At 35.6% G+C, this 12809-nt stretch overlaps 1 protein-coding gene across 3 annotated transcripts in view; it reads right to left on the bottom strand.

Moving 5' to 3' along the window:
* The window catches only part of LOC131049900 (pathogenesis-related homeodomain protein), a 173256-nt gene extending 164991 nt beyond the window's left edge, over window positions 1-8265 (bottom strand). Inside the window, exons 1-2 of one of the 3 annotated variants that reach the window (XM_057984001.2) lie at window positions 7996-8265; window positions 6280-7019 (exon numbers count right to left, since the gene is read on the bottom strand). In XM_057984001.2, the coding sequence (XP_057839984.1) occupies window positions 6280-6941 (662 nt within the window). In that variant the 5' untranslated portion in view covers window positions 6942-7019; window positions 7996-8265. Of the gene's footprint in view, window positions 1-6279; window positions 7020-7724; window positions 7976-7995 lie in introns of those variants that run through there. The other 2 variants (XM_057983993.2, XM_057983985.1) reach the window with 2 other exon arrangements.
* Window positions 8266-12809: the final 4544 nt, after the last annotated feature.

The raw sequence follows: 12809 nt of genomic DNA, 5'->3' as shown, positions 1-12809 counted from the left end.
CTTGTAATCTCTTTATATATGCTTGTATATTGTTGAATAGATTATCCGATTATTGAATCATTCATTCAATTTATTTTTCAATAATAACCAGTGGCTATGTCTCTAAAGCCAATGGCATATAATGATTATAATGTTTTTTTTTAACAATTGACAGATTTTTTTTTGTATGTTGTTAATTTTCGTGATCAGATTAACAATAATGAGCAGGAAATAATAATGCAGTCACAAGAATCAAAGCACACAAATAGAAAGGGCACACAACACAAGTTTACCTTGGGAAAACCTCCCTCTTGGAGATGAAAAACCCAACAACAAGATCCAAGTTTATATTCGACAATATGAGCAAACAACTTTGCTTACTGCACTTGAAGCAACATATAAATAAGAACAACAGAATGAAGATTCCAAACTAGGGCACAAGGAATAGCTTGATAGACTTATCTGCACTATCGAGATTTGTTGTTTGCTGTCAGGCAGATCATTCACAAAGCATAGGAGTGAATTTGCTGACTGTGGATATGATTCGCTGCCACTAAGACAATTCGTTGTTCCTAGGAATGAATCGCTGACACAAGGAGATAGTTCGCTGCTCTTTGAAGGCTGATTACATAAGGCTAGCAATGAAAAAAAAAATGAATGTCTATTGTGTAGAATGAATCTTGTTTATATACAAGATTCATGTTCAAGTCTTCTAAATCGGCCTTAACCAATTCTCTTTATTTTACATATTTTACTTTGCATTTTGGCACCCAATTTGGGGCCTACATAACTTGCAATTTGTGCCACGTTACCTTTTGGACCCAGCCCTATTGCTTGTCCACACGTTACATTTGGGCCCAGCCCTATAGACATCAATTGCTTAATCTACACGTTACATGGGAATAGGACCCAGCTAAGTCTCCACGTTACATCAAGAAGAAGGGCCCAGCTGAGTCTCCACGTTACATCAAGAAGGAGGGCCCAGTCCTATAAGGATTCGAATCCTTATTTATTTTCCTCACTAAGTACAATAAACTAACATTCCCTCTTAACTAGGGAGGAAAATAAATACATAACCATATTCACATGGACAATCCCATGGCATGAATAATTACAATGTTTAAGATTAGGGCCCAGCCCTGATAGTACAATCAATATACAATTCGTGATTTGATCACGCAATTATACTACAATGAACCTTTGCATGATCTTCTCTTGCAATGCCTATAGAGGATGAAACCAATGCTTCATAACTTTACACTGCATGTAACACCATGATCTTTCATCATGCACATTCGCAGAGGATGACAGAGACCTTTCCATATGCACACCTGCAATAATTAATACTCAAAGATATATATAACCATACAACATAAATCATGCACAACCGCTGAGGATACATAAGCTTCTTCACTAAGAAGAACAACTTGTCACCTTGCACACCACACAGGGTGAACTCACCTTGCACTCCGCAGAGGGTGGATGATACACCCAGTGTATCATAGAATATAACCAAAACACTTGTTAGTTTCAACATAGAATATAATAAAGGAAAACATTTGCAATAATCAATTATCACATTTATCAATTCCTTCATTAGAGCAATAGATCACAATGATTAGAAACCAGCAATAAAATTCTACTGAGATAAAGAGTATTTTAAAGATGTCACGGGACTCCCTCTAAAACCCTATCTAGAAGATAAATCCACAACAAATTTCTGACTTAAAGTTGGAACCAAACTTAAATCTAACAGAATTTAACTTAAGGATGGATCAACAAACCAATAGATCAAAAGAGGAAATCTTCACGATTGTGAGGATTTGATACTTCATTTATGTTTGCATCTTCTTGCTCATCCTAAATTTGACAGTCCCTTGCAAAGTGACCACGCTTGTTGCATCGGAAGCATCGGATGTGGGATAAGTCTCTTGGTCTTTTCTTTGAAGGAGGGGTAGGAAAGCTGAAATTTCTATTTCTCTTGGAATCATTTTTCTTCCAATGGCTGCCTTCCTTCTTAGCCAAGAGGACATGTTGCTCATCATAAGGGTTCTTAATTTTTCCTTTCGCAGCCAACCGAGACTCTTCTTGAATGCAATATCCCATTAATTGATCAAACTTAGGAAGCTCAACTCTGGCACAGATTCCTTGAACAAATGGTTCCCAAGAGGGAGGAAGACCATTTAGGGCAGTCATAGATAAGTCACTGTCTTCAATGCTCTTCCCAATGGTGGCAAGTTGATCTCTTAGCTCAGAGATTCTCATGAAGTAAGCAGCAACAGGTTCTTCTTTCTCTAATTTGATGTAGGAGAGTTGATTCCTTAAGGCAAGGATGTAGCTGGTATTGTTGACTTCGTACATCTTTTCCAATGTAGAGAACATCTCCCTAGCGGACTTCTTCGTGGAGATGGATGGCACCAAATGATTTTTGATGGAGTCTATTATTATCCTTTGAGCTTGGAAGTCCTTCTTCTTCCAATCTCCTTTCTCACTTGCACCCTCAGGTTCCTTAGCATTCTTGCTAACATATTCAGCAAGATCATTCAATGCCATCATTATCCTGACCTTCCAAGAAGAGAAATTTGTGTGACCTTCCAACCTATCTTCAGACCTGATATAAGAAGCCATGGGGACTAAACTTTTGAACAACAGGTTAGAAGGAAGCACAAATCTGATTACAATCTCTATACAGACCTAGGGTTCTGATACCATGTTGATTTTCATGATCAGATTAACAATAGTGAGCAGGAAATAATAATGCAGTCACAAGAATCAAAGCACACAAATAGAAACGGCACACAACACAAGTTTACCCTGGGAAAACCTCCCTCTTGGAGGTGAAAAACCCAGCAACAAGATCCAAGTTTATATTCGACGATATCAGCATACAACTTTGCTTACTGCACTTGAAGCAACATATAAATAAGAACAGCAGAATGAAGATTCCAAACTAGGGCACAAGGAATAGCTTGATAGACTTATCTACACTATCCAGATTTGCTGTTTGCTGTCATGCAGATCATTCACAGAGCATAGGAGTGAATTTGCTGACTGTGGATATGATTCGCTGCCACTGAGACAATTCGTTGTTCCTAGGAATGAGTCGCTGACACAAGGAGATAGTTTGCTGCTCTTTGAAGGCTGATTACATAAGGCTAGCAATGAAAAAAAAAAATGAATGTCTATTGCGTAGAATGAATCTTGTTTATATACAAGATTCATGTTCAAGTCTTCTAAGTCGGCCTTAACCAATTCTCTTTATTTTACATATTTTACTTTGCATTTTGGCGCCCAATTTGGGGCCTACATAACTTGCAATTTGTGTGACATTACCTTTTGGACCCAGCCCTATTGCTTGTCCACACGTTACATTTGGGCCCAGCCCTATAGACATCAATTGCTTCATCTACACGTTACATGGGACTAGGACCCAGCTGAGTCTCCACGTTACATCAAGAAGAAGGGCCCAGCCCTATAAGGATTTGAATCCTTATTTATTTTCCTCACTAAGTTACAATAAACTAACACTCTAAACGATTTTCTCTTGGTTACCGGTCCGGCCCCCTAGACCCCTGATATTGGTCCGGACAGGGTCCATGATTCACAGGCCTGGTTCAGACCAGGTCGAACTCAAGAGGACCCAGGTCGAACCCAAGAGGACCCAGATCGAACCCAAGGGTCTGACAGCCCAAAATTTAATTTTTTTTTGCAAAATTTAATTTTTTTAAATTCCACCACATAAAAAATAAAAATATAACTTTAAAAGTGAGTTTTAAAACATTAACTTGGCTCGTTTCACACAAGCAACATGACTACAAGCAAGGGGAAACCAAGATGTGGGATATAGAGCCAGAGCATACTGATTTGGATGCTTTCACTTCTCAACTTGTTGCATTTGATGACTCAGATAGCGAGAAAACTTAAAGTGCAAGTGCAAGTGGCATTGGCATTGGCATTGATTCATCTAATGTCAATGTCAATGATGAGGAGGAGGAGAATGAGGATGATGAATTAGAGAATCCATTTGATGATCAAACTTTAAATTGTTGAAAGTTGAAACAATGATACTTGAATATTTTATCATTTTGATATTAAACTTGATGTATATGATGCTGTTATGGTATGATCATGATGCTATGATTACAAGTTTATGTTGGTTTTGTTGTTTATATGATGCTATGTGACATGCTAATCTTAATTCATGCTTATAGGCTGCAAATATATATATATATATATATATATATATATATAATTTACATGTTTTGTACTAACGAACCCAAACCCCTTTTCAAAATTTCGCTGTACCGGCATACCGGTTCTTCGAACCCGAACCGGCAACCTAGCATATATACAGAGAGAGAGACACACACAAATCTCTACAAGTTGATGGACAGCCATATAACATGACACTATTAAAATGATGTTGGATGATGTCTGCAGAAGCCTGCATGCCAACTACATTCCAAAAACAAATTATATGGACTTCTAACATGATAACACACTGTACCAGACCATGGCAAATGCACCTGTAATCACTTTTGCAACTGACTCTGATAAAATATTGCTAATTTTGAATTTTGCAACATTTTGAACAATGATATCGGAAATCCAAATTCTTGCTGTTACTGTTAATTGTAATATAACTTATACCATTAGATAGGAATCTGAATGATATTTTTAGTGTTGTTATACTACTATAACTGTTGTACGTCACTGCTGTCATGATTAATTTAATTGTTGTTATACTGCTGTTATAATGCTCCAATGATATATTTAACAATCTTTTTTTGATGTTATGAACGATTTTTTTTTCTAACATTATAAACAAATTGCTTTGCTGTTAAGGACATCTTGCCGTCCCCAGGACAATCAAGGGACATCTCAGACATCATCGGCTGTCTCAGGGATGAACTGTTATCCGAATGATGATATATTTAGTGCTGCTATACTACTATAACTGCTGTTGCTGTCACTGCTGTCATGATTAATTTAACTACTGTTATATGCTGCCATGATACATTTATTGCTGTTGTTATAATTTAGTGCTGCTGTTATAATGCTATCATTTTATCCTACTGTTATTATGCTATCATGTTATACTGCTGTTATGATGCTGCATGATATATTTAACAATCTTTTTTTGATGTTATGAATGATTTTTTTTCAGACGTTATAAACAAATTGCTTTGCTGTTAAGGACATCTGGCCATCCTCAGGACAATCAAGGGACATCTCAGACATCACTGGCTGTCTCAGGGATGAACAAACTGATATCTGAAATTCTGAATGATAATATATTCAGTGCTGTTATACTACTATAACTGTCGTTGGTGTCACTGCTGTCATAATTAATTTAATTGATGTTATACTGCTACCATGATAGATTTATTGCTGCTGTTATAATGCTATCATTTTATACTACTGCTATTATGCTATCATGTAATACTGCTGTTATAATGCTCCAATGATATATTTAACAATCTTTTTTTGATGTTATGAATGATTTATTTTCAAAACATTATAAACAAATTGCTTTACTGTTAAGGACATCTGGCCATCCCCAGGACAATCGAGGGACATCTCAGACATAACCGGCTGTCTCAGAAATCAACAAACTGTCCCTTGCTATCCTACTGAACCCAAAACGCCATTGGGGACAACTACAGAGGTTTGAGGGCCAGGGACATGTCCCCATGGAACACAAAAAAAAACTTGAAATTTTTAGCTATGACCTCCTGTCATTCCAAAACTACGTATTTCATCTCTCTTTTAAAGGCCCTGCTAAGAGATCAGAAAATTGGTGGAAAAACTTCAAGAATGGGAACTTAAAAGACCAAAATTAATGAAGTATTGAAGTGGGAGTGGTTTTTGTTTTAGCAAGAGTGCCTATCAACCCAATCAGAGACAGGGATAGAGAATATTACCTAGATCTAATGGGTAAGATTGTCGCAAACAAGACAAGCTCGTAGCCTCAAAATTTATAATGTGGCAATGGACTGTTAACCTTTCAATTATAATAACTAAAAGAAATACTATCAAATCGATATTGTGCCATTCTGGTAGATTTGCAACATTCCTCTAGTTAGAGGCATGTACTAAAGTTGTGTATTTATAAAGAAAAAAGTCCTGCCTACAAAAATGTTTCCATTGGAGATGATTTATGTGATTAGTTCACATAAGTAAGCAATTAATTACATGTACATAACAAGATTAATGAGTTCATAATAAATTGAAAAAAGAAAATTTTAAAGGCCTTGACTCGTATTTCTGCTAAGTATGGAGAAGTTCCATTTAACAAACCTCTGGCCTTTCCATCCCTCGCCAGAATATGCATCGATAAGGGTCTGCTCCAGTTTCAATTTGATGAAGAGATATTTGATCCTTCGATTTACACGCAACACTTCATCCAGGGGCACATTTTGTGCCTTCTTTTTCTGCTTTCTTCTCTGCTGTCTCCTTTTCATCCCCTCTGTACTACATGTTCCCTCAGCTTTTTCCTTTATCGTGTTTTTAGAATCACTCTTCCATTTTGACCTTCTAGTCTTTCTTTGTTGTGAGCGCTCAGATTTTCCTGCAGCAAAAGATCTCAAAGCAGAACTTTTTCTTGGTCTTTTCTGACTCTCATTTTTAAAATTTAATTTTGAAGCCTTCTGCAAAGACCTTTTAACTAACTTCCCCGCTACAGTATTAGTATTCATCCTTTTACTATTGCTTAGAGATTTTTGCTCCTCTGTTATGGAAACATTTCTTGATTCAGATGATTCCCCTATTCTTTTCTTAGTAAGAACTGAGGAGATTGTTTGTGCATGTGTTTGTGGTTTTCTTTCTCTCATCCTTCCAGATATGGTACCAGAATTATCGACTTTCTGCATTGGAGATTTGGGCCTTATCTCTGATGGCGTATTTGAGGACGCCTGTTTGTTTTTGACTGATCCAGAAGAGCTTTTCCCAGCCCTGGCCATCTTATATTCTCTGGAGATTAGAACGCTCAGAAATTAATGCCACAAATCTGTGATGCGCAAGAGAATTCTTCAAAATGCCTACACATTAAAATCACGCAACACTTAGAAGCGTAACAGAACAGTCGTAGCCTAATTTGCTAGAAGTTGAGGCCAACAAAACTAAAACAAAAAGCCAGACCTAAAAGTCTGCACGGTAAACAAACCGTGGGTATATTGAAGCTTGACACTGAACTGCCTAGAATCATAGCATACATTACCTATGCAGTCAAGAAAGGTCCAATCTCGGCCCAAAGGATAAATGTTAAAGACGGCCAGATGAAGTGAAAAACGAAGAAGAGGAAGAATAGGAAAAAACATGGAAAGATCCCAAGACCCGTTGATTAGGGTTGACACTGAATTATAAATATTAAGGAATTTGTCAGGCGGCCTCAATGTCTACAAGTGATATCGATTCAAAAGTTAATATCTGATTTATTTTACAAAGGAGAGAAGAAGGAGAAGAACAAGTGCTCAAAGAACCCCGAAAACCAGCAAATTCAGATAACCCAGTACTTAAAAGCTAATTAGCATCCCAAAAATGATTGAAAAAGGAAATAAATACTCGCAATTGAGAAACCTACTGCCCTTCAAATGATACAATAACTGCAGATGAAGCACAATGAATCTCGGAGCAACTCAAAAAATGAATCATAAACACCCATTGATAACGGCTCCAATTAACCCACTACACACGATTTACTAAAACACATGGAACTGGAAAATATAGTTAAATAAGTGAAAAACCTTGTAGACTACGATCTGAAGTACCCTTAAAATGTCCAAAACCAACAGAATGGAATCAGAAAGTAAAGAGATCGGATTGAGTTTGTCTACAACAGAGAACCACGCAAAACCACACAGCCGCCCTCAAGAGTTGTTGTGAGCCTACAAATTAAGGTGGTCGTAAAAGCTTAAGCATCTCAGCCTAAACACATTATGATCCACCATAATCCCAACAGTTGGGCTTCTATGTGAAATTAAGATAACATAAATGGGCATTGAGTTGAGAAGTTACCTTGTTCCACATGTATATGTATCGGAGGATCAAGAAAATGAGCACTAACATGAGCACTCGAGGAATTAAGCTCACAAGTTTTTTCTCTCTATCCCCTCTGAAGGAAAATGTAGGTTCGCCTCCTCCGTCCCCGCTGGTTTTCAAATATTTTTTCGCTGTATTTCGAGACAATTTACAGTGCAATTAAAAAAAAAGAGAATTTAAGCGTGAATTACACAAGACTCATCCTCGGTTCACCTTTGGAATTTTAGTGATTAGGATATGAGACTTAACAAAACGTGGTGGCAATTAGAGGCCTATTAAAGAAAAAATAATTTTAACCACGCTTAAAATAGTCTATGGGATACACCGTCTCACAAATTGACTAATATATACAACGTGATGATGAGCGTCCTAAATTTCTCCATAATCCGTTAACCAAATAAATTATCTCAAAAGCTAGTTGTCAAGGTATTTACATAATTGTCCCTATTTGAAAGTGACACACTTTAAAATGAAGTGTTTTTATGTTTTTAGTTTATCATAAGTGCAAAAAATGGGCTTTCTTCCCAAGCTTTATTTTGGTCATTTCCAACTTTCGGTTTCACAATAGAGTTGATGAGAGTTAGTTCTTAACTGAACAATAAGAATTTTGGATGTCCAATGTACGCTTTTTGATGATGGTTACAAGTGGGATTAAACTCTTCAATATACTGTTTTTTCTTTCTCCCTAGCCCTTTATCCCAAGTACGTTTGTGGAACTTATCCATAACAAAAGCCTTTATCTCTTTACTATTTGTGGGGCACGTGTTCAAGTAAATATATCATTTACTATATCATTTGTTATTTCGTCACATCCAAATCTTCTTTCTTTGTGCACATTGTGTCATTGAAGATAGCCTTAGGCCATCTACCCTCTTCCACTTGCCCAATTCTTTTTAAATATCTTATGAGTCTCACCATAGCAATTGCTTTAATAGGTGAAGCCCCCACATCACTCAATATGATATTATAAGGGACTAGCCTTTTAATTTTGAACTTGTTTGTAATCAAGCATTTTTTAATTTTCTCCATTTGCTTCCACTATAAATCAAAGGTATTGTTGGCCCACAATTCACAACCAGAGTACAATCAGAAGCACTTATATCCCAAAAAGAGTTTGGGTAGTCTTACAATCCCATAGCTCTACCTCTCTACACCTATTTTGAAAAGCATAAAACGCTTTCCAACCTCCCAAAGCTTTGTTCTTTATGCAACCTTCACAACTTAGATTTTTGTTGAAGTCAATTTCAAGGTATTTGTAACCTGACACTTCTTTAAAGAGTGTTGTCTTTCGAAGTAGAACTTATGTTGGTTATGTTTTCTTTTCTTAGAGAAAATCATCGCTTTCATTTTCTTTATGCAGGAAATAAATACCACCTCCTTATGATGGTGAAATTTGCATTTCCATGTTGATGTTCATTTTGAGAGAAAGAAATGGTATAACTTTGGCTCTTTTTCTTCTTACTCAACTATAATACATCTGATCATTAATTTTTTATATATTTGTTCTTTTAATAAATTTATTCAAATTAAGTATTTATTGTATCTATATATGTATTTATTTACATGTGGATACTATTTATCATAAATTTATTATTATCATGTTTTAAGACATTTTTAGAAGCATTGGATCATTAGCTATGTATCTAACCTCCAAAACTTTGAAATTTAAATCCATATTTTGATCAACTCTTACCAAGTCTTTTATATCTAGGAGTTGACTAAATACACATTTATGTGGTTTACCATTATATTATTTAATTTACATACATTTAATTGAATTTATTTCATCCTTATCCTATTCAAATGTATCTAATTTATCTTTTACAAAAGCATGCTTGGAACACTTGAATTAGACCATCAAAAAGAATAATTGTGCATTATCAATCTAGAACATGCACACAACTAAAACTTGTTATCTTTGACTAGTCACGATACCATAAAGCCAAACTTTTTAAAGGGTTGACCTTGAAGAATTTGTTTTAGTGATCTACCAATCCTCTAAAGGTTATTCATCAAAATCACAAATCTAGATAGTAGACCAAAGAATAATGGATTTGGTGATTCAAGAAGCAATAGTGCATAGTTGACCAAATCATTTCTACAAACAAGATCAAATGTATGAACATAGAAAAGACCTAAACCCACCAAGTTGATCATTCATGAGGAATATCAAAGTAAAGACAAAGATACATCATTTCCATTCCAAGACACTCAAATGTTAATGCATCAATAGGCATGGTAAAGATTCACCCTTATATCCTTATCCTTATGCCATTATCCTTCTTCACATTACTTTCCTAATTTAACATTTAATTTTTAATTATCACGCCCACAATAAGAAATCAATAATCTTGGTTAATTTATGCTTATACATACAAATTCCATTTGATTAGCCTAAATTAGTGTTAGGAAAGTTGATTACCCTAGAACTAGCTCATGTCATCTTAGATATGAAATGGGGAGGTGGAAAACAACCAAGAAAGAGTGGGTTGACAAAGTGTGTTTTCTTTGCACATTAGGTCTGGTAGAAACAAAAATACATCACATCACGGAGTGTTTGACATATGATGGCATTTTAGCCAATTATATTAACTCTAAAAGTTAATCTCTAATTACTTTGTTTGAGGATTGCTAACACAATATATATTTTCATTGCTAACACAATATGTATTCATGACTCTTTCCCAATGGTAGCAACAATTTACCAGTTGGATAGGTTGTAACTACATAGACAACCTCCCTTTGCATTTTGAAAGCGATAGCTCCCTTGTATGATTAACTAAAATGGGTATGTTTTTAACTGTTGATCCCCAATAAGTCTTTCACCTTAAGAACAAGGCAGTCGAGAAGTTCACAAGCATGGGACTGAATGCGACCTATGAAGCAACCTTCGGGATTATAGAAGCCAACTCTTCATAATTTTAGAGGGGATGAAAAGGGGGAGAAGGCTAACATAAGCAAGACAAATCAAAGGCGATGCACCAAAACTTTTACAATACTTCAAAACCCTCCCTGAGATTAACCCTGAAGACATCTAACTTCACTGGAATGGACGTACAATGCCACAAACTCTTCATTGTTGGGGAGGGAATGAAATGCATAAGGCTCAAAGGCACAAAGCATGACATTCAAATATTCCCATGAGAAGCACCCATCAAGGTTTGTTGAAACCTGAATGTCTTAGTTATTTCACTTTAACAGTTAACATCCACAAATTTCCATCAAGTGGCATAATCTGATTCCTTGTCATAATTTATTTCAGGAAATAGAAAAGTATCTAACATGATCTAAATCCCTATTAAATGACATTGAAAATTAGAAAATTTAGGACTCGTGATCATTAGTAACTATGTTCAGCTTGCAAATGACATAGAGAATTAAAAGCTAAGCATTAAGAAGAGACAAGATACACAGAAAGGCAAACTTGGCACAATCCACTACATCTTATTTCTGTTTAATTATCTGGACATAAAATGTTAAGGTTTCACAATGAGATCAATGCTACTGATATTCTAAATATCCTCTTGTGGCAAAAATCGTGAACAATTGGGGGGCCCTATTACAATGCATAGGCCAGCTTATATAGAGAAAATCTATTTGATTTTGAAATAGTGATTGCAACTAAACAGGCTTCATACTCATCGCATGTCCACCATCCTCGTGGAGGTTATTGCAATTGTTGTGATCTTAATCATTTATGTTCCTTTAAGCACATCGGTGTTGCTAGCTATTCATTCCACTTCTTTTTCGTTGCAATTGCCTTGGCGTGGCTTTTTAATTTGGTTTGCATATATGCCCTTTTGTTTTATCACATGATGTCTATTGATGCCTTTCCACTTTTATAATAGCCAATGGCATATTTTTATTCTATCTCTGGGCTTAAAATATGCTTGGGATTTCGTGTTATCAACACATAGCATGTTGGTGAAAATTTTGGAGCCTTATTTTCTTTAGCTTTTGAAAGTCGTGCGATGCTAACATGTGACATGCTTGGGTGTCTTTCTGAGAATAGGGGGCTACGATTTAACTAGAAACCACATTGTTTTGACATGTGGTGATCCCAACTTGTCAGGGTCATAACTCCCCACTTGGTGCTCAAAATTCAAAATTGCTTACACCATTGGAAAGGTCTTCAAAATATCTAATTTTAGCCCTGTAACACCATGCCTTTGATTATTGAGTTAAAGGACTGATAATAGTCTCGACCCCAGATTTTGCTCCAAAGGCCTCTAAAAATGCAAATTACTAAAACATAGAAAAATACCGAAAAATGGATTTTGATTTTTCTCATCTCTAATTGCTCCATCACCTCTGCATGACTCTAGATCTCCTTTAGATTAATTTTGCCATTTTTCTATCAATGCCTTGAGCATAAACCCGCGAAAGATGTAGATTTTATTTACATTAACCTAAAAGCAAGAAAGATATATTTTTTAGAAATAAATGATTAAAAATTGAGCACAAAGTCCCAACACAACATATTAAACTATACTAGATTTGAATTAAGAAACTTGCAAATTGTATTCCACAACCCATTTGCAAAAAGAACCATCAGAATAATATAACAAAATTATATGTGGATTATCAATGTTCTATACCAACAACAATTACAAATGAAATAACCATAGATTTCAACATAAGAAGCAAGCATGATCTTCAAAAACACAATGACCCAAAGTTCACCAGCTTTTGTATATTTCTTTTAAAACTCAAAGTCTCATGTACATTGTAGAATGTATAAAACTAGTTTCAAAACCCAAAATTATAAAACCATTTATTTATCTCTATTA

This window comes from Cryptomeria japonica, chromosome 5 (genome assembly GCF_030272615.1).
Source record: "Cryptomeria japonica chromosome 5, Sugi_1.0, whole genome shotgun sequence".
Taxonomy (NCBI): Eukaryota; Viridiplantae; Streptophyta; class Pinopsida; order Cupressales; family Cupressaceae; genus Cryptomeria; species Cryptomeria japonica.
This window is presented reverse-complemented; position numbering and strand designations above follow the sequence as displayed.